Source organism: Psammomys obesus, unplaced genomic scaffold (assembly GCF_907164565.1).
Source record: "Psammomys obesus unplaced genomic scaffold, mPsaObe1.curated_primary_1811, whole genome shotgun sequence".
Classification (NCBI taxonomy): domain Eukaryota; kingdom Metazoa; phylum Chordata; class Mammalia; order Rodentia; family Muridae; genus Psammomys; species Psammomys obesus.
In genome coordinates, this window is record NW_026596085.1 from 3,153,316 (window position 1) to 3,174,599 (window position 21,284).

At 51.2% G+C, this 21,284-nt stretch overlaps 2 protein-coding genes and 1 pseudogene across 6 annotated transcripts in view; 2 read left to right on the plus strand and 1 right to left on the minus strand.

The window, feature by feature from the left end:
- Window positions 1-2,097, plus strand: part of Col2a1 (collagen type II alpha 1 chain) — a 28,248-nt gene extending 26,151 nt beyond the window's left edge. For all 4 annotated transcript variants that reach the window (XM_055626960.1, XM_055626961.1, XM_055626959.1 and 1 more), the window contains 4 exons: window positions 74-362; window positions 730-917; window positions 1,176-1,418; window positions 1,855-2,097. In XM_055626960.1, the coding sequence (XP_055482935.1) occupies window positions 74-362; window positions 730-917; window positions 1,176-1,418; window positions 1,855-2,001 (867 nt within the window). In that variant the 3' untranslated portion in view covers window positions 2,002-2,097. The remainder of the gene's footprint in view (window positions 1-73; window positions 363-729; window positions 918-1,175; window positions 1,419-1,854) is intronic.
- Window positions 2,098-7,920: 5,823 nt separating this feature from the next.
- Window positions 7,921-13,229, minus strand: Tmem106c (transmembrane protein 106C). 2 transcript variants are annotated; one of them, XM_055627240.1, is made up of 8 exons: window positions 13,180-13,229; window positions 12,470-12,660; window positions 10,960-11,023; window positions 10,311-10,470; window positions 10,080-10,220; window positions 9,660-9,709; window positions 9,134-9,187; window positions 7,921-8,091 (listed from the first exon to the last, which is right to left on the minus strand). In XM_055627240.1, exons 2-8 carry the CDS (start codon window positions 12,648-12,650, stop codon window positions 7,995-7,997), a joined length of 747 nt encoding a protein of 248 aa, XP_055483215.1. In that variant the 5' UTR covers window positions 12,651-12,660; window positions 13,180-13,229; the 3' UTR covers window positions 7,921-7,994. The 2 variants fall into 2 exon arrangements, with proteins under 2 accessions (XP_055483215.1, XP_055483214.1); XM_055627239.1 differs by having other exon boundaries at window positions 13,124-13,198.
- A 7,885-nt stretch (window positions 13,230-21,114) lies between these two features.
- On the plus strand, window positions 21,115-21,233 carry LOC129691221 (5S ribosomal RNA; annotated as a pseudogene).
- Window positions 21,234-21,284: the final 51 nt, after the last annotated feature.

Genomic DNA, 21,284 nt, shown 5'->3' on the forward strand with positions numbered 1-21,284 from the left:
TGTCCAGCAGATGGACATAGAGGAGGGCCTCATCCCCATCATTACTGGCTGACATCTCTATTTCCTATTGCAGGGTCCTCCTGGAAATCCTGGTCCCCCTGGCCCTCCAGGTCCTCCTGGTCCTGGCATCGACATGTCAGCCTTTGCTGGCTTAGGCCAGAGAGAGAAGGGCCCTGATCCCCTGCAGTACATGCGGGCCGATGAGGCGGCCAGCACCCTGAGACAGCATGATGTTGAGGTGGATGCCACACTCAAGTCACTGAATAACCAGATTGAGAACATCCGCAGCCCCGATGGCTCCCGCAAGAATCCTGCTCGTACCTGCCAAGACCTGAAACTCTGCCACCCCGAGTGGAAGAGCGGTGAGCCTGGAAGACAGGCCCCTTGTCACAGAGAGGAGGGAGCCAGACCACCAGGATGGTTGCCTTCAGCAGCCAGGCACACTCATATCACTGTACCTTAGTGCAGGGCAGAATCAGACCTGGAAGGTTCTGGTGAATGACCAGGACAGAAGTGTCTCCAGGGTGGGCCTGGCTGGAGAGCTCTGCCTCTGTCTTTTTCTCCTTGCCCCTTCCATGAAGATTCCTTTGTCCCTTGTCCTTCTGTCTGGCCTCCTTTAGGCCACATGTAAGCCTCCCTCGACCTAGTTGGGCTCTCTGCCTCTGAACAGGCAGTGTGGCTCTCAGGTTTGAGCAGGAGCCTGACAGATGCTGCCTCTTTCTCCTGCAGGAGACTACTGGATTGACCCCAACCAGGGCTGCACCTTGGATGCCATGAAAGTTTTCTGCAACATGGAGACAGGCGAGACTTGTGTCTACCCCAATCCTGCAAGCGTGCCTCGGAAGAACTGGTGGAGCAGCAAGAGCAAGGAGAGGAAGCATGTCTGGTTCGGAGAAACCATGAACGGTGGCTTCCATGTGAGTGCTTGGGGCTGTAGGCCCAGCTGACCCCTCACATTGACTCTTCTCTCTCTGCAGATTTTTTAGCCCCTTCCCCGCATTCTCTACCCTACTAGAGCTGGTCCTCTGAGCTTGCTCTGCTCCCTAGATTCCTCCACACCCACCCTAGCATCCCTGACAGATGCTCTGAGCCCCTAACAGTTAAATGCACCATTAGCCTCTGAGGCCACCTAATGCTAGCCCTCGGACCTCATACCCTGGCCCCTCTGCCTACAGTTCAGCTATGGTGATGACAACCTGGCTCCCAACACCGCCAACGTCCAGATGACCTTCCTTCGCCTACTGTCCACTGAGGGCTCCCAGAATATCACTTACCACTGTAAGAACAGCATCGCCTACCTGGACGAAGCAGCTGGCAACCTCAAGAAGGCCTTGCTCATCCAGGGCTCCAATGATGTAGAGATGAGGGCTGAGGGCAACAGCAGGTTCACATACACGGCCCTGAAGGATGGCTGCACGGTGAGTTTGGGCTATGATGAGCATCGCGCTCCTAGAGGCTTGAGTCAAGGGGATATGTGAGGAGACAAGCTGAGCGGCAGCTGAAGGGGAAGTATATACTATTCTTAGCTTGTCCACTTCCTCGTTGGGAGGAAATGAAGATGCTGGCATGCCCACTGACTCTAACGGAAGTATTTGTATAAAGTGTATGAGCCTACAGAAGAGGGCATTGAGGTTGGAAGCCGTTTGTGGAGATGGGGAAGGAGGGAGAGAGGAAGGTGGAGGGGCACTCTGCCATTAAGGAAGGAATTGAAGCGGAGAGGGCTCGGGCAAGCCAAGAAAAAGTCTAGCGAGCCGCCTAGTGTTCCCACTCTGCGGCTGCTTAGTTTGGGGGTGCTGGGAAACTGGCCCTTGCTGTAGGAGATGGACTGCATGACATCTCCCCCTCTCTGCCTAGAAACACACCGGTAAGTGGGGCAAGACTGTCATCGAGTACCGCTCGCAGAAGACCTCGCGCCTTCCCATCATTGACATTGCACCCATGGACATAGGAGGGCCTGAACAGGAATTTGGTGTGGACATAGGGCCTGTTTGCTTCTTGTAAGAACCTGAACCCCTCAAAAAAAACCAACACAATCCATTGCGAACCCAAAGGACCCAAGTACTTTCCAACCCCAGTCACTCTAGGATCTGCACTGAATGGCTGACCTGACCCGATGTCCATTCATCCCCCTCACAGTTTGGACTGTTCTCCCCTTTCTAAGAGACCTGAGCTGGGCAGACTGCAAAATAAAATCTCGGTGTTCTATTTATTTATTGTCTTCCTGTAAGACCTTCGGTCAAGGCAGAGGCAGGGAACTAACTGGTGTGAGTCAAACGCCCCCTGAGTGACTGCTCCCAGCCCGGCCAGAAGACCCCTACAGGTGCTGGGCGCAGGAACTGTGTGTCCTACACAATGGTGCTATTCTGTGTCAAACACCTCTGTATTTTTTAAAACATCGATTGATATTAAAAACCAAAAAATTATTGGAAATGAACACAGTGACTCGTGTTTTGTTCTATTTTATTTTTATTAGTCCTTGATCCTGTAGGCATTCTGGAATATGGTCCCAGGGCTGATGTTTCAATCCAGGATGCTGAAGCCACACTTCCTGTTTTGGTGACCACACACACACACACACACACACACACACACACACACACACACGACCCACCTCTACTGTTAACTTTGGCACTCTGTGGAATCCAGTGGTGACTTGGGACCTGAAACCAAATGGTATCAGTTAGCCTCATGTTACTGAAACAAAACAGTCAACACGAGTTACCTAATAAGTAAAACAAGGTTTATTTTGGTCCACAGTTTTGAGGCTCAAAGTGATAAGCTCATACAAAATAGGATCAGAAAACAGCTCTTTTGTTGAATTTGTTTATGAAATTGGGTGGTTGTATTGGGCCTTAGGTGAAGACAGCATGTCATACAAAGCAGGAGCACAAGTCAAGGCCACTGCTTCATGCCACAGGGGAAGAAGAGGAGACCAGGGTCCCACAGACCCTTCTGAGTCTGTCCCCAGTAAACCAAGGACCTCCTTCTCAAGGCTCCATCACCCTGGGCGCCAAGCCTCAACACACACACTCTTGAGGGACACTATACTCAACCTTTAGACCCCTCACTTGGGAAGTCTGAGGAGCTGAGGATGACCTTGTTCTTGAGAGGAAACATGGAGTGCCCCTCTCCAGAAGGCTGGTGCACACGGTGCGTGCTGACATCCTCCTCGTGGGAAGTAGCAGGGTGTGGGGCAGAGGGCAGGATAGCGAATGCCCCAGCAGTCGCTGGCACAAGCAATCTGATGATTACTTGTACCCTTCTGAGGCAAGGAGAGGCGAGAGTCCAGTCTCTGGCCCCACCTCCCCTTGTCCAGTCCCCACTCTTTATTCCCTTCCCTTGACTCAAAGCATCTGTGGACCGTCTCCAAATTCCAGATGGAGGAATGGAAAGCTTTCCCATTCCCTATGGCCAGGTATCCTTTGCTTTCCAATGCCTTGTGTGTGAGTGTGTGAGTGTGTGAGTGTGTGTGTGTGTGTGTGTGTGAGAAGTGAGCATGTTCCTTTCTCTGCTAGAGCGACACGATGATGGTGATGTGTTAAGTGAGAGAACACAAGGTAAATTCCATAACAGTTGTATTTCATGAAATAAATTTCAAAAGATGCCTGGTACACACCGCAAACAAGATGGCCATGCTTTCCTCTGACCCTTTCCCCCATAGTGCTCCCTTTCTTTAAAAGTTGGAATCTTTTAAAGAAACAAGAAAAATAAAAGAGTTAAGGGAAATTATTCGCATCAATATGCAAATTGTGGTGTTGAATTAATTGAATGAAGCGCTGGTACCAGGGCTAGCTCATGGCTACCAAGGAAGTAAAAGGATGTGTTTATACACTTGTGATTTGTGCTGGGAGGGTGTGGCGCTTCCTGAGCATCTCCAAGCCCCTGGGGGTGAGTCCCAGTGCCACACAGACACCCTCACAGTTTTACTACTTCATAAGGAAAAACAATCAACCTCCTTCTATGGAGCTAGTGAGGGCTTGTGAAACTTGTCTCAGACAGCAGGCAGAATGGAAGAGCTGCTCTGAGTTCACAACCAACCTGTTGGTCTAACTGGAGAATCAGAACTCCCCAACTCATTCCACTACCCCCAGACAGGTCAGTGATTACTCTGAATAAGACATCCAGCAGCCCGACAGCTGCCTTAGAGCTTTTTGGGAAGCCATAGGGTACCTGGGTAGTTCCTTGTAGCCTACCCACTTCCTGCCCAGGAAAACCTAGAATGGAAGCCGCTTCTCAGGGAATGGAGGGAAGCAGCAGCAGGGGCTGCAAGGGGAGCCGAGTGAGAATCAAAGGTCAAGTGAAAATGCACTGCTTAGCCTCTTGTTCTGAGAAGGCGAAGACAACCAGGGTTCTTATTAAGTCCTGAATTCCCGAGGATGGCCCCCTGGGGGAGCAAGAGATCTCTCCAAACTGAATAATGCATCAAGTAAATTCCTGAGCCAGCAGGACTGAGCAGAGGGCCGCACTGATCACCAGGGCTCCATCAGGTTATTTTTCCACCTTGCAATTCTTTTCTCTGGAAGCATCAGCCATTGAAAGACTTTGGATTAGGAGCCAGTGGTCCAAGCTCCAGCTAAGACTTTCAAGTTCCTTGATTGCTCAGAAAATCACTGGATACTTACTGAAAGAGCACCCCCCTCTATAACTGAAGGAACACCGTATCGTCAAGGTAATGAAGAATTTCATTTATAAAGAAAGATTATTCTGCCAAAAGGAAACAATCTATGGCTCGCTGATTATGCAGAACTCTTAATAAACAGGCAGATTCCTTCAATGACCTGTTACATACTTTGGATTGGAAGCCCCAGGATACTTGACAGAGATCTTGAAGGGCCTATGGGGGAAGGGGAGGGATAACTAGAATGGCAGGATGACTCCTGAACACAAACTGTGGCCTGTGTGGGGGCCTCATGAGCATAAACGGCTTGTGATGACTAGAAATTCCTACCTATGGCTGGAAAAACTGTCAGAAGTTGCGATCCATGCATACAGTGACTGTATCCATGTGTACAGGGACTGTATCGATACAGACATACATAAAGATTTCTGTATGTAGCAGGTCTTCAGTCAGGTGGCTGGCATCAGCGTGTGAGGTAAGAGAGAGGACAGTGTAGGCCGAGCTACGGGGAAGCAAGATCCTTCATCTCCCAGAAGCCAACAGGCCGCAGCTCAGCAGGCTGGTCTTCTGGGGGGCCTCTGTGGGTTCAAGTCCCAACACCTGTGTAGCAGCTCACAACCATCAGTAACTCCAGGCCACTTGCATTCATGCAGCGGCAGGCAAATACGCACACAAAATAAAAAATAACGAAAATGAGGTATATCGGTGCTGGAGGAGCCAGGCAGTCCAGGGTCACTGGCTACCCAGCCCACCCCACTGCATAAGCACCAAGTTAGCAAGAGACTATGCATGTCTCAGAAAACAAGGACAGTGCCTGAGGAACAGCGCTGGACGTTGGCCTCTGGCCTCCACACACATGAACACACACACACACACACACACACACACACACACACACACGCACAGTTGGCAGACACCATGCTAAACCATGCAGGCCATCCTAAAGTGAAGTGTAGGATGCTGAGAACGTGAGTGGGTTCGAGGATTCACAGCATCAGGAGACCAGCATCACCTGCCCATGTTTAAAAGCTTCAGTTGCTCTCATGGTGTCAACTGGGTTTTACAGTAATATCCGGCAGCAGATGTTTCTGAGGCACACGGTCACAAAAACCATCCAACACTAAGTACCAAAATGAGTGGCTTTTCAAAATGGTATGGCAAATGGTTCAAACTTTTTTCTTTTTAACGAGAAAAACCAGGGGCTCGGCAGATGTCTCGGTTGGCGAAGTGCCTATCACAGGAGCCTGAAAATGTCAGGTCAGGTCCCCATCATCCATGTAAAAACTGGGCATTGTAGTGAAGTTTTGGCTTCTTTTAAAAACTCGGTGATGTTATGTAAATATGATTTTGTCTTAATCCCAAGTGTGGGGTATGGGGCAGCCTTGGTTTGTCCACAGCTGATAATTGTGGGGTGTGGTCTCTGCCAGCTGCTAACAGCCTCCTTTGGCTCGGAGAAGGGCGGGGTCTTTGCCAGCTGCAGCTAGTGGAATTCTGAGGACTCTGAGAGGGTATAAATATGAGACCCCTGAGAGAGAAGGGGAGGGCACCAAGGAGACAGATGGAGGAGGAAGAAGGCTGCTTGTTTGTCCTGCTGTATTTGGCCCTTGCTGTTGCTGGACTGCTAGGTATCCTGAAGACTGAGATTGGTATTTTCCAAGGAACCCAACGACCCCAAAGAGCCAGAACTAAGTCTAAAGAGGTCTGTGTCCCCTTTCCCTTCTAACCTTCTTTCTCTCCCACCTAGGGCTGGGGGATTGGAAGAGAGGTAGCGGCTTTAGGAATCCCAAATAAAAGAGTCTGAAAATATAGCACCTAAAGGGCACAGGGTACCGAGAGGTAGAGACAGTTAAACCCCTGGAACTTCCTGGCCAGACAGTCTAGACAGTCTAGACAACTGGTGACTGCCTGGGTTGGAAAGCCTATGTCAGAAAATAAGGTAGCAAGCCACTAAGGAAGACGCCTGACATGCTATGGCCTCTACATCCATGTGAAGACACAGCCAGACACACACACACACACACACACACACACACACACACACACTCTAGAAAGGGATATGGAAAACTACAGCAATCACAGTGTGAACATTTCCTTGTACAAAGGGTGTGTGTTTTAAGGGCACAATTTTTAAAAACAAAACAACGTGCTCGCTCTTTCCCTGCCGTCCTCACCAGTTCTGCAGCCATGCCAGAAACCCAATCAGCCCAGTTAGCGCCAAGCCCTGCTTCTGGTAACTCAGTCATGGTTGTTATCAGCAAACTAGTTATGACATGTTAGTTTGGAGATTCAAAGGGTGAAGGTAAATGGCAAATATTGAAAATGAAACCAAGAGAACGGGGCCAAAATCTAGTATTAAGCCACATCGTCACATGCAGCGGAGGCCGGAGCAGCTGAGCTCTGGACCTGACCACTTCCAGAACAGAGAGCAGACTAGCTGAAGAAAACTCCCACCTCATAGTAGGCCTGAGGAGTCCGGAAAGGTTGTCCCTCCTCCCAGAAGCGGCAGATTCCTCCTCAGGCATTTCTGCCTGTCATTCCCAACCTCCAGGGGGCGCTGTGTGCTGTGATCTGGAACTGCAACCTGCTCTGAAGGTGCTCTTGGGGACAAGGCCACATAGTAGGGCACCTTCTCTTTTCTTCCCCCCCAAACACCTTGATGTCTCCCTCAGAAAGCTACTCTTCTATGTTTCTCTCACAGGTACCCACCAAGGCGAACAGGCAACCAGAGACAGTTCGGCTCAACCAAAAGCAGGCTTTATTTTTCTTTCAAATCCCCAATCCATGTCCAGCCAGTGGATGGAAGGTTCATCGAACCTTCAACAGACCCCGGGGGTGGGGTGGGGCAGTATTAACTTTGTAAGGGGAAGGAAAACTACCAAAACCTTTCTGGAAAGCTGCTGGGTGTCAGGGAGCACGGAAACCACGAGGGGCTCCCCACAGGCGTCGGGCACGCCTCTCCCGCTGGCGCTTCTTTGCACAATGGCACCTGCACATCGGCAGATGCAGTAGCCACCTGCCTCCACATCACTCTGGTCCGGAAACCTAGAACCCTGGTTCACCTCAACACGTAAGGAACGACTCAAGAGCAGCCAACATATCTGAACTCAATTCTTCAGACTGTAGTTGAGTGCTAACTATTTGCTAGGCACGGACTAGGCACTGGGCAGTGATTTTGCTGTTTCCCAGAAAAACCCAAGGTGTGGGGAGGGGCAGCTTCCCCCTACGTGCGGAAGATGTTTTCTGTGGGTTCAGAGAACGGCTTCCTCCTCCGCTCGCTCACTCCGTGCGGGTGCCAGGTCAGCACAGATGCTGGGCCTAGGGACAGATGTTAAGCCTCCTTCTACAGGTGTGGGCCCGGGAGGTCTAAGAGCAGGCTCTAGACAGCTGTGGAATTCGCTCCACAATCCACATAGTGTTGTGTCTCCAAGGTGCTCTGGGAGATGTGGCCGATGTATGAAATCTTCACAGAGGTCCTAGCAAATAGAAAGTCACGAAGAGACTAAATAAGCCGGAAAAAACAAACAAACAAAAAACAACCAGATAATTCCTTCCAAGTTGAGCAGGACAATACCCATGTGAGCCTCAGGCTCCTGTCTTCATGGTTATGTAACCAGGAGGCCAGAGGACCTTTCTAGTCCAAAAATGCTGTGTCATGGGCTGACCTTCTGGATCAGCAGTTCTTAAGCATGGATGGTTTTACCCCATGGCAGGGAGGGGGAGGGGTCTGGCAACATCAGGGCACCTTTAGGTCCTTACAGCTGAGTGGGGCAGCGGGTGGTAAACACTCCCAGCAGCAGGCAGAGACAAGGCAGAGACAAGGGATGCCATCACTGAGCACCCGCAGTGCAGTCAATGACAATAAATAACTCATTGGCTTAAAAACTGAGACACCTCACTCAAATCCCCAGATTTCAAATGTCTCTACCACACTCTGCCATCTTTACAACTAACAGTCACGGTCCCAAGACTAGTAACACTGTCACCAGAGACTGCGTTGGTCAAATACTTAGTATTTACGTCCTGAGAAAGCTGGGTGATCTTTGCTCTCCAGGATTCTGACAGGATCACATGTTTAGCTAAACTAGACCCCATTTCATGCGGAACATTTCTTTTAATTTTTAAAAAGATATTTATGTCTCTAGGTGTTTTGCCTGCATGTATGTCTGTGCCCTATGTGTATGCATGGTACCCACAGAGGCCTGAACACACCGGATCCCCTGAAACTGGAGTTACAGACAACTGTGAGCCTCATGTGAGTCCTGGGTTCTCTGGAAGAGCAACCAGCTCTCTTAACTGCTGAGCCATCTCTCCAGGGGCCTTCCCTCCCAAACATTATGTTTAACTATTCACCAGGAACCTGGCAACCTATGCAGGGCCTCTGGACTCCACCTCAAGAGCACCGGAAGGTCTGCTGAGGCTGTGCTGCAGGGCAGGGGAGAGGTCTCCTTTCAGCCACGTGACTCCAGCGACTGTGGCTGAGCTCGAAAGGCCGGCAGGAGAGGGCAGAGGACATACCTCATGAAGATGACGATGTTGTGCACCAGGATGGCAGGGATGGTGCAGTAGAAGCTGCGGGCCACAAACACGGACACGGTCACTCGGTTGAGATCCAAGCAGAACAAGCATGGCGCGGTCTCCCAGGAGAAGCAGCAGGACAGTGTTGCGTCACACTGCTGAAGCACCTGGGCCACCTTCCCTTCCCCATGCCTGCCCTTCGAACTGAAGGACTGTCAAGGGCCACAGGTTCTGGCCCCCAGAGTGTCATTCTCAGCTCCCCACATCACACCCCTTGCTTCTCAAAGCCAACATGCGTTTACACGCTAGAGCTTGCTAAAGCTTCTAGTGCTTAATGTCCTCTTTAGAAACCCCAGCACTTCAGTCACATGTCAAGTGACATCTTCTACAAGACCCTTCCAGAAAGCCAAAGCTAGGGAGTCCGCAGGCCAAATCTGGGGTGTAAGGCAGAGCTAGGGACACACACAATTGAGGAGGACTGAATCGCTCCGGGCAGACAGCACAGTAGAGAGAACTTTGTCCTTACTACACATAGGAAGACGGTCCTCCCACCTCAGCCTTCACCGTGAAATTCACCTGAAAACAGAGTAAGACCTGGCATCAGTCTGTGACACACAAGTTTGACACGGTAGCATTGTCGCCACCAACCCTCAGGTGCTGGATCATTCTTCCATCACAGACAAAGCACTTCCTTAAACAGCCTGGGAGCCTGGAATAAATACTTCTGGCCCCTCTACAGGCCTCTGGGCTGTAATTCCAACTCTTCTTGATTCGGTAACTGGCTTTCTCTTCCCCATTTTTTCACTGTCCAGGTACCTAAGTGTTCATAATTACAGGGTCCACACGGTCTCCTTCGGGTGGGTGGGAGTGAGGGGAACGGAAAGGAGTTACAACACTCGCACAGCACTCACTCCTCTGTGTGGGCAGAGGCCCTCCGAGAACATACCAGGCGCTCACTCCTCGGGGGGATGAGTGAGACATTAGCAGTCACATATGTGCCAACCACGGCCCTCATGTACTGAACCTGGCTCAACAGGTTGGTCACAGCCACAGAATAGAAGTTGGAGTTCCTGATTTTCAGGGTGGCCTGGACAGGGCAAGGGAGGAAGTGAGTGTTAAATGTCCTGGTCCAAGGCTGGCAAGTGCACGGGCCAGGAAGTGAGGCCCTATGTCTTACCGTGACAGCGAGGATCACGAGGGAGTCCTGTTTATTAAAGGTGACTTTGGCCACTTGGACGCCATCATCATCCACAAGGACTGAGTGTGGAAACAGGAAGAAGAACACCAAGCCAGATGCCAGGAGACAGAGCAGGACTGACAGGAGCACATACTGTTTACTATAAATGACAGATACAGGGAGATGTTGCGCATTCAGATACCGAAGCCTGTATGGTCATGACTACTTCGGAACTGAGGAACTGAGCCTTTATTTCCCAGACACCCGCACATCTCCCGGGACATCCTGTTTCTCCAACCCCTTCCACTCCCATCCTTCCATTTGACCCTCAAGGCACGTCTAGCTTCAGGTTTCTTTGCCCAGACTGTACCAGAAAGGGACAGTTCACTTAAGCAAAAGTGCTAGGGGAAACGGGGAGAGCTAGGGCTTGATTCAGTGGAAAAGTGCTTGTCTAGCATGCAAGAGGGCCTGGGTTCAAGTCTCAGTATCATCCCCCCCCCCAAGTAATATTAATAATAATAAATAAAGGAAATGGGGCACATACAAAAACAGACATCTTCCTCAAATAATTAATTGGTATCCTTCCATGAGAAAGGGGTCAGGGACAGAAACAGGTGTTGACAAATGGAAGGCCGCCACGCCAACTCACGTTCTCTGAGGACGCAACCTCTGGTCACTGTGGGGTATCAGAGCCACCAACTCATTGACTTGCTCTAGAAAAGCAGCAAAGACTCATTTTGTAAAACCCCACGAATTGGTAGCCCTTCTCGCCACACTGCGCTGTAAACTGCCACAGCGAAGATTCCTCTGGGACGAGACACTAAAAAGTACGGTTTTTTGTTTTGTTTTGTTTTGTTTTGTTTCGGTTGAATGAAGAAGAAACACGTCAACACAGAAATAGAAAGAAAAAAGTAAGGAAAGCGGAGAAAAGAAACAGATAAACTTTCAGAGAACGCCGCAATTATAAAACTTCTCCCAGCGCTGCCAGGGCAACGGCGCTGATGTTGGGGAAGCTCTTGCCTTACTTTCCTAGTTATGGGACAAGTCAAAGCCTCCGTTTCTTCACTTTTCAGTTGGAGCTTTGGAGTATGCGGTATCCGAGGTTCTTTTTTTCTTTTTCTTTTTTTTATTTTATTTTATTTTTTGGTTTTTTAAGACAAAGTGTCTCTGTGTGGCCCTAGCTGTTCTGGATTTGCTTAGTAGACTGGACCGACCCCAAACTCACACAGAGATCCGTACGACTCTGCCTCTCAAGTACTGGAATTAAAGGCGCACACCACCGTGCTCGGCTTCCAAGGTTCTTAATAGCTCTAACCATTGGGACTCCCCCAACACCCAGGGTCCATTTAGTGATAGCTGTTCCTGGAGATAATTCAATCCCGAGCCTCTCTGCCTCTCTCCTCCCCCTGGTATTCTGCTGACCTCTGGCTACTGAATCTCTCGTGCTGGGTTTTTTTGTGTTTGTTTTGTTTTATTTTTAAAGAAGCTTCCAGGATAGTCCCTCCACAAGGCCATGCCTGTCCTTATGAGCAAGAGCAATAGAGAAACATCCTTGCCAACAAACCCCACGGCAGAGAAATCAAGATTCCAAACCAGAGAGGGGCTGGGTCCGCAGGGACCATGAAGCCATCTCAATGAGGTGCCGTCTAGATTAGATTAGGCTGGCCCCAGGTTCGCCTGTGGGCGACTTTCTCAACTGGGTTAACTGAAGATGGAAGACCCTCGATGAATGTGGCGCCCATTTCACAGGCTGGGCCTCTGAATGAAGAAGAAAGAGGAAGTTAAGTACAAGCTGTCCTTGTCACTTCCTCTAATGGGATCTAGGTAATCTTAAATTCCTGCTGTCCTGACTAGTCCTCAGTGCTGGATTATGACCTGGTTCTGGGAACCAGAATAAACCCTTCACGCCCTAGGCCGTTTTTTTGTCAAGGTATTTTATCACAGGAATGGGAAAAGGAAACTAAGGCAGTCATAAAGGAGTAGAAATGAGGAAAAGAAAGGGCTGCAAATGTAAAGATCAAAAGAAGCCTGCCATCTGCCCAAGTTTATCAGCTCAGGCGAGCTGGCCACAGTTCAGGGCAGTCTATTATTACGGGGGGGGGGGGGGGGGGGGGGGCTGCCTGGAGCCGATTCCAGAGCGCTTTCCGCACAGCTCTCACCTGCTGGGATGTAGCCTGCTCCTTGGCAGGTGTGGCAGGTGATGCTATTTCTCCCAGTGAACTCCACATAGGGGAACTGAGCGATGGCTTCCTCCTGCTCTCTATCAGCCAGCAGGTCCTCCGCGTTGTCACCCTCCTTTCGCTGACAAAATGTGTGAGCAGAGGAGTGTTGAGACCCCATGTGTCATCTCCTACGCGGGGGTGTGGGGGGGCGCGTGTTAGTGTCCACAGGGGGCCAGGACAGAAAACAAAAAAAACAAAAAAAAAAAATCACCTCTACGAGAAATGTAACAACACTGAGCGAGAAGTTGCTGTCCTAAGTGTGTGCCTCTGTGTCCCAACACCGGCACAAGTCCTACCTCCGGCCCTGCGTGGTGAGTGACAGCCCCCCCACACCACGTAGCTAGCTGGGTCAGGCCCCCTCTCTCTGCCCAGGAAACCCCAGCTCCCCCACGCAGCCGCTTCCTCCCCGCTGCTTGCAAAGTCTGAAGGGCAAACAGACAACAGGCACCAAATTAATAAAAGGCCTCAGCGATCTCCTTCTTCCCCCCACTCCCGGCCGAGGAGGCGGGCTCGGGCCTCGGCCCCCTTAAAAAGCCACGGTCCAAGCGCATTCAAGCCTCCGAGGCCGAGGGACCGCGACCACCCCCGAACCTGTGGCGCAACAACTCCGGGCAGTTACTCTCTGGACCACTCCTCCCTCCACCTGCCTGCTCCAGAGAGTCCTCCGCGCGTCCCCGGCTGTGCGCAGGCGCAGTGCCCGGCGAGCGCCTGCGCCTGTGCTCTGAGCTCCGGTGCGTCGCTCCCGCCGGGAGGCTGCAGCGCACCCAGCCGCCGCTAGAGGGCGCCAGAGCGCGGCGGTGAGGCTCGGAGAGAGGGAGATGCGTCTCTGCACCCCAGAAACGCTCAACAGAGCTTCCGGATAGGAGCAGAGCGCTTCTGTGCAGGAGGAGGACGGAGTCCCCTTTGTCCAAAGCCATTCTCACCACCCAGAGAGTGTAAAGGAACCCCAAACCCAGAAGCTGCCCTAGGTCCCGGCAGAGGATCTGATTTGCGTAGGAGTGTATGGGGAGCCACTGTGACGGGGACCCCAGACCTGATTGGGAGCACCTTCCACCGGAGCGCTGCCAGCTAGCCAGGAGAATGAAACCCAAAGCTCAGTTATGCAAGCTGGTCCTATTTCAGGACCACCACACGAAGGGGGAAAAAAGCGCGATGGACATAAAGGGCTCCAGAGAGCCCCCTAAAGTACCATAGAAGCGAGTGAAGAGGGCCGAAGCTGAGGCTGGGAGGCCGCGTCATGGTGCACGCCAGGCTGATCTAAGCATGGGAGAGACGGGCAGCAGGAGCGCCACAAGTTCAAGGCTAGCCTAGAACTTGAGATTTAGGCCAGCCAGTAGGAGAGACCCTGTTTTAAACCGAAACAGAGCAATAGTGAAGAGTTAATTTCGACATCCTAAAACTGGATGACTGAGCAACCCGTGTGACTGGAGAGAGGATGGCCACCCGCTGCCTCCCTGTGTTCCTTATGCTGCCCTGGGAACCGTAGACCCTTAGCTAACTGCTGGCCACCATTAGCTCCTGGAGCCTTCGGTGGAAAACCAAGGGCCACCAACCAGCTTCCACCTTTGGTCCTCAACCATTCCCTGAAATGTTTTGGTTTGTTTGTTTGTTTGTTTGTTTGTTTTTAACAAGATTCTTTCTTTGAAATTTTTATGTCACTTCTATGTTTCTTACTTTAATAAACCTGATGACATTGGGAGAGAGAAACACTCACCTAAAAACGTGTTGCTCAGCTCCCATTTGTAGTTAGCTGGCCCGGTGATACTGTTCTGGCCAGTGAGGAGTAAGAGTGTCCAATTTTTCTAGGAAACATCCTTAAAGGAGATGGAGACTCAACTGATCCTCTGGCTTTATCTGTTTGGACTGTAAGCTTGATACTGGAGATTAGAATTTTAAAAAAGGTATTAGAGATTAGGGTAGCTGTGTTTGTTGAGCTCTATTTAGCCATGAGGCCATGAGGAACTCTGGACAAAGGATAAAAGAAATCCAGCCCCTGATAGAATACCCGTATTCTGAGTTTTCATGTCCTAATAGTGGATTGCCATCCTGGAAATACACAGTGCAAATAAAGAGGTAAGACTTGGTTTGTTTGGTTGTTTGGTTTTGATTTTTTGGGTTTCTGTTTGTTTGGTTGGTTTTTTGAGACAGGGTTTCTCTGTGTAGCCTTGGCTGTCCTAGAACTCACTCTGTAGACCAGGCTGGCGTTGAACTCAGATCTACCTCTCCAGTGCTGGCACTAAAAGCATGTGCCACCACACCCAGTGAAAAACTTGGTTTTAACATGTACACGCTGCTCAACATGCTGAGTTCAGTGCCAGCCTGGATTACAAAGTGAGTTCCAGGACAGCCAGGGCTACACAGAGAAACCCTGTCTCAAAAACCAAAAACAAACAAGTTAACGTGTGCGGACTGCCTTAGTTACATGGTACAGCTTCAGCTCTTAGTCCCCCTGCCTTTCAAGAGTAGGGGGTGGTCAGACCTGTCAGAGCCCTGCCCTGGTTAGGCTTTTCATGCATGAAGATGCCTCTGGAAAGTAACTCACCAGCAGAAATGACCTTGTTCTCCACCAAGAGATAAAATGCTATCTCTCGAAAGCCCATCCTCACAAAGGTGTTGTATCTAGCCTCTGCCTGACACCCTGCTAGTGCTAGCATACAAATAAACCTGGTGTCCACACCATGGAAAGGCAGTATGGCAGGAACAAGCAGAGGGAAACACACAGAAGGCTGTAACCGGCCCTGCCTGCCCAAAAGAAAGAATACTTTAGAATACTGAGGGCTGGGGGTGCTTCACAATGGAGGGAGAAAAGGCTCAGAGCACAAAGCCTGTGGTCATGAAAAGGCGGGGGATGGGTTGGTGGGCCAAGGAAGGCAGCCCGGAACAGCAGCAGCAGCAGAACCCTGAGGCTCTTTGTCTGTTCCTGAAAGTGTGGCTTGGACTGAAGGGCGCACACGTAGGCCAGCATCTGGGATCTGGGTGTGCAGTAGACCCTCAGGAAGTACCTGCACAACTACTGAGGCTGGAGGCTGGCCAGAATGGCCTGGGGGAGTAGTCCCAGCATCTCCTTGAGCCGTCTGAGAGAGAGCCTTAATTGGCCAGCACATTCCTGAGGAGACAACCATCACTTCTCACTTGTGTCTAGCTTCTGGATTTGTCTCACTCTCCCAGTCAGGAGGAGTGGGATTACTGTAGACGTGAGCTCATTGGGGCTCTCTGGGTGGCCAGGGCAGAGTGGGGCCACCCCAACATCTCTGAGCTCCCATCCTCTTCAGTTTCTCCACAACCTTTACGGGGCCCTAGCCCCACGGACTGAGGATGCTCATTCGGAAAGACCCTAGGGGCGCACAAATCCTTTTAAATTGTTTGTGGTGTCATTTTCTCCCATGAACCTGAGATCTTGGAGCCCTGGGCTCATGGGTCTCTAAAGTGAAGTCCCGAGGGAAGTTCTTTAAGGCAAGGAAGGGAGAAAGAGAGAGTGAGGAGAGAATCCTTTGCAGTTAAGAACTCTGAAGTAGTAGATCATGAGGTGGGAAGCAGCTGTTTCCCCCATTTTTACTGGGGAGAAAACCAAGGTGCAGGGAAGGCGATGGCTCAACTCTGGTGGTAGGGGGTCTTCCCAAGGAAGGAACAACTCTTTCAAGACCTGCCTCCAAGCCAAGCTTCAAGCCAGTCTGCCAAGCCAGGCTCCTCAGCCACTTGAGTGGCTTTTCCTCTGTCCTTATCTGCTCCAGAGCTTGGCTGACATATCTCCCTGACCCCTGCCTTCTGCCCTGAACCTTCCAGGGCAAGGGCTTCCCCTTCCCCTTCACCATATAATCTGCACATTTTGGTTCTCTCTCTCTCGCTCTTGCTCACTAAGACTCCGTTTCTCTCCCTCTCTCTGACTCTCTCTTGGGGTGGCCCCCTTCCCGTCTCCTATGCCCTCCCAGTGTCTCTCTCTCTATCTCTCCGTCTCTCTCCCCACCCCCATACACTAAATGTCCTCATACCAGATCTGCTGTGCATGACATTTTTATATATATTATAACACTTTCCACCAAGATGCCAGCCCCTTTGCTTTACATCGCTTTGCTTTAGCTCCTTACCAGCATCCAGCAGCCTGTATCATCCTTTAATCTGCTTTAAAAAAAAAAAGAAAAAAAGAAACCATTCATGAAAAAAAAAAATTTAAGGGATTGGATTAAAGAAATTAAAACTCTACTGTAGGCACTAGTTTTTAAACTATTTTAATTTGGTTTCTTAAACCTCTACCTCCTTTCCAACCCCCGACCTAGGTAGAAGAAAAGAAGGTAAGAAGGGACAGGGATCGTAGACCTCTTTAGATTTAGTTCTGGCTGGTTAGGGTCGTGGGGTCCTTTGGGAAAATACCAGTCTCAGTAGTCAGGATATCTTGTAGTTCAGCAACAGCAAGCGCATCAGGATGAACAAGCAGCCTTCTTCCTCCATTCGTCTCCTCGATGTGCTCCTTCCTCTCTCCGGGCCCTGGTATTTATATCCTCTCAGAGTCCTCAGACTTAAACTATCCCCCGATAGCAAAGACCACACCCCTCTCCCAGCTGCACAAGGCTGTTATCAGCTGTGGATAAACTAAGGCAGTCCCATATCTCACACTTGGGATTAAAACAAAATATAACTGAGTTTTTAAAGACACCAGAACTTCCATTACACTCTACTTAACACTAAAGATATCGGAAGGGCTAGTCTATCTCCTTTGAAGAGGAGACTGAAATTCAGGCAAGCCCCAAGCACTAATGTCTTAAGACTTTCTTGCAAGGAGACCTATAAACCAAGGGGACAACCAGTTGATCTACAAATATGTCACCTGTACCCAGCGTAGGGAAGGTGCCATCACTATGTAGTTGTTGGTGGGGATGTCTTAGCTCCAGGAGCCCTCATGGCCGCCAACCTGAGGACCACACATTCTAAGGAGAGTGGTGAGCCAGCTAATCACACTCCCCATAATTTACTTCCCTCCCACTCCCTCCAGGGCTGCTAGACTAGGATCCCCAGTGGGAACCATCTTAACAGCTGGTGCCCTGGGGAAGGTGTGGGATAAAAGGCTGCCTGAACTGGGGAATTTTGGGGACTGTGCCTGAGGGGCCAGAGGTGGGATACTTGGGTTTCAACTCTTCAGAGAGAGTGAGTGAAAAAAGCCATACATTAGTCAGCTAATTTTCCTAGCCGGTCTCTCCCATCCCAGAATTCCTTTCCTCACTGCCAGGGACAAACTTGGTGACTTGAAGCCCGTCTGAGAGTCACCCGAACCCTGCAGCGGACTTCTGTCTGTGTCGAGCGCTGTCCGCCACAGTGAACTTACAGGCTCAGTCGGCAAAGCTCTTGCCAGCCTCCTTCTACTCCCACCACCTTCTTCTGAGACCGGCCAGGAGGATGACTGATGGGTACACCCTGGGAAAGTGGACAGAGGAAGAGGAGACTGTGGCAAACCCAGGAGGTGATGGGCGTGCAGGAGCCGGAGCAGTGCCTGAGGGTGAAGGGCGGGGTTAAACTACAGGAGGATTTTGTGAAGGATGGTCCCTCAGATATCACCCAGCCCCTCCTTCCACAGTGTATGGTGGCAGTCAGGTCCTTTACATCCTTTGCCTCAGCCCTGGACAAGGTCAGTAGCCTTCTTTGCTGGCTCCCTGATATGATAAAATATGCTAATTTACTGAGTATTATGGGCCAGGCATTGACACAGGTGCTCTGCACGAGCCACCTCATTCACTTTTCCCAACTGGGTGGCCTCTTCCCCTCTGACAGCAAGATGGCTCCCGGAGTGATGAAGCTGATCCTGCATCACATACCTGGGACATAAAGACCACGGCATCTCCAGCAGTCCTTCATCCCGGCTCTGTGGCTCTAGTGCTCCACTCCAGGGTCCTTTTGTGAAGGGAAAGCGTACTCATCTCCTTCTGCACATTAAAGCCTTTGGTGGCTCCTCCCAGCCCCAGGGTGAAATCCAAACCTTCCCGAGCCTGAGATGGCGCCCTCTCCCCACCGCCTTCTTCCCACTCATCATCACACGTTCCAACCACAGAGCTCTATCTGCAGCTTCCTCAACATGCCTGTACTACACTCCTCTGGGCTGGATATCCTCTGCTCCCGGTCACCCTACCCCACACCTCACTTCCTCCACCGCTGATGTCAAAGCACAGCCCCCGTGTTGTCCAGTGCCTCCTGCCCTCCTCCGCATGCACTCGTGTGCACACAGAGCACGCGCACACACAGACACACACGGACACACACGCCCCCTGTGCTCGCACCAGTCACTGCTCAGCTAAGTGCTGCTGCTGTGACCGGCCATCAGTCTGTGTCCTGGGCCCTGGCCCTCTAACTCCCATGTCCTTCTGTTAGTCGGCCAGGCTGTGTGTCCTGCTGAACTGGGAATTCTCTGAGGCCAGGGAAGGTTCTCCGGCACCTCCATGAACAAGTCAATGGGTGTGAGAGAGAGACAGCACCTGGGAACACGGACAGTGTCACACTCATACACAGTGTCCCCATTACATGCCATGTCCGTGGAAGCCAGTGAACAGGGATTGAAACAAGGGTAACTGAACCCAGGAGAGAAAGGATGGGATTGAAGAGGACACGTCATTCCTCATTTCCTCCACCAGGAGGCGCAGGAGGCCAGAAGACGGCACGTTGTGACTCAGACTCATTTCTCTCAAAACCCTCAAGAGGGTTGGCGGTGTACCCCTCCGAAGAAGGGTTTGGGGAAGCAGTGTAGTCAGAGAGAGGAAGCCCACACAACACAGACTGACCTGCTACTGCAGGTCAAGGCCTGGCCTGCTCTCCTCTGGCAAAGTGGGGCAGGGAGGGATTTTGGTGCGGTTGGCAAAGCCACCTTGAAACAGGTAGGTTCTCGAAGCCAGAGGCTACTGCTGGGGTCTAGTCAGTCCAGAGACCAGAAAGGGCTCAAATCCCTTTGCTCATGACATCATGAGCCATGGGGAGGTTATTTGCACAAAGCCCTGGACTCTAGCAATTCTGTAAATCCACCCTTACCACACAAACACTCTCCACCTGGAGCTAGTGAAGGCTAACCCTGCCAGCCAGGGGCCTGGGAGCCCGGGCTCTCATTCTGAGCACCACCTGTGCCCGGCCCTGTGTTAGGCCTCAGGACATATCCTTGCCCTCCAGGCATTTTACTCAAAAGGCAACAGACAGAACTCTGCCAGCATTAAAACTGCAGGCTCCAGAGCCTGGAGGCCCAGAAGCAGGTGCTGGCCCAGAGCCTCACCACCATCATGACCCTTACTGTCCTTAACTCTTTCCATGCCTCAGTGTCCTCCTGGGGAGGACTGTTGACACCATAAAATAAGTTAATCCACAGAAACCTTTAAGGGCAGTGCCTGTCATGTTGGTGGGCGTGAAATAAAGGTCAACTATTTCACTATGTTGATTCTCCACCAACAGGCCCTGAGTAGCTTGTGTCTAAAGGGACCCATGAAGCTAACAGGCCAGTCTCCCGACATTTCTGCCACTATTTTTGGGCTAGTCTTGGGCGTCCATCTGGCAGGACATTTGTGGCTAACTCTCAGGTATGCAGAAGGGCATTGCCTATCCAGAGCTCCTGAAGCATTCCGCTCTAAAAGGGTGTGTGTCCAGAGGTGCTAGGGACCCCAAGAAAGGTCAGGAGACAGAAGAGGAAGGCAGGGAGGGGAAGACTCTAGCCCCCTGGCCCAGGACACAGACTGATGGCCGGTCACAGCAGCAACACTTAGCTGAGCAGTGACTGGTGCGAGCACAGGGGGCGTGTGTGTCCGTGTGTGTCTGTGTGTGCGCGTGCTCTGTGTGCACACGAGTGCATGCGGAGGAGGGCAGGAGGCACTGGACAACACGGGGGCTGTGCTTTGACATCAGCGGTGGAGGAAGTGAGGTGTGGGGTAGGGTGACCGGGAGCAGAGGATATCCAGCCCAGAGGAGTGTAGTACAGGCATGTTGAGGAAGCTGCAGATAGAGCTCTGTGGTTGGAACGTGTGATGATGAGTGGGAAGAAGGCGGTGGGGAAGGGCGCCATCTCAGGCTCAGGAGGGTTTGGATTTCACCCTGGGGCTGGGAGGAGCCACCAAAGGCTTTACTGTGCCCAAGTCCTGAAGCTTAGAGCTGTGTGGCTATCGTGCTGGCCCAGCCATCCCAAACAAGGTAAGTTGAGGCTTTAGAAGATGAAAGGAGGCCAGGACACCAGAGAGAGGGGGTACAAATCCCAGGGCTTTTTCGCTATGGCTGGGTACCACCTGCCTGAGCATCTTCCCGAGACCAGTATCCCCCGTGGGCTCCAGGCTGCTGTGAAGGTGGCATTTCTGGTGCTGGGCGCCATACATTGGACGATGGCCCTTTGGGTCCTGACTCTGTTTCGTCTAAGTCTGTCCCTGAGAAGAGGCTCCAAAGGCCCTCTCTGTGTCCAGATACAGTTGTTATTTTCTCCACAGAGAATTCAAGAAAGATGCTGACCTGGGACTATCTCACCTTGAAATCTCAGGCTGCTTATACAGCAGGCCTTCAGTATGCTCAGGGATTGGGGTCAGGATTGCAGATAGCAAAACCCGAGGATGCTCCTGTCCCTTATGTGAGATGGTGTGGTCTACGGCCACATCACCCTGAACGCACCTCACCTTGTCTGATCTCAGAAGCTAAGTAGGACTGGGCCTGGTTAGTACTTGGATGGGAGACCGCCTGGGAATACCGGGTGCTGTAGGCTTAGGAGAAAGAAAGAAAGAAAGAAAGAAAGAAAGAAAGAAAGAAAGAAAGA

Excerpts from the sequence above, each read along its gene's own strand:
- Tmem106c (XM_055627240.1), bottom strand. The coding sequence starts at position 12,650 with ATGGGGTCTCAACACTCCTCTGCTCACACATTTTGTCAGCGAAAGGAG. Across the intron at positions 10,471-10,959 it reads AGGTTGCGTCCTCAGAGAAC|TAAACAGTATGTGCTCCTGT; the intron begins GTGAGTTGGCGT and ends TGTCATTTATAG. Across the intron at positions 8,092-9,133 it reads AACATCGTCATCTTCATGAG|GACCTCTGTGAAGATTTCAT; the intron begins GTATGTCCTCTG and ends TCTATTTGCTAG.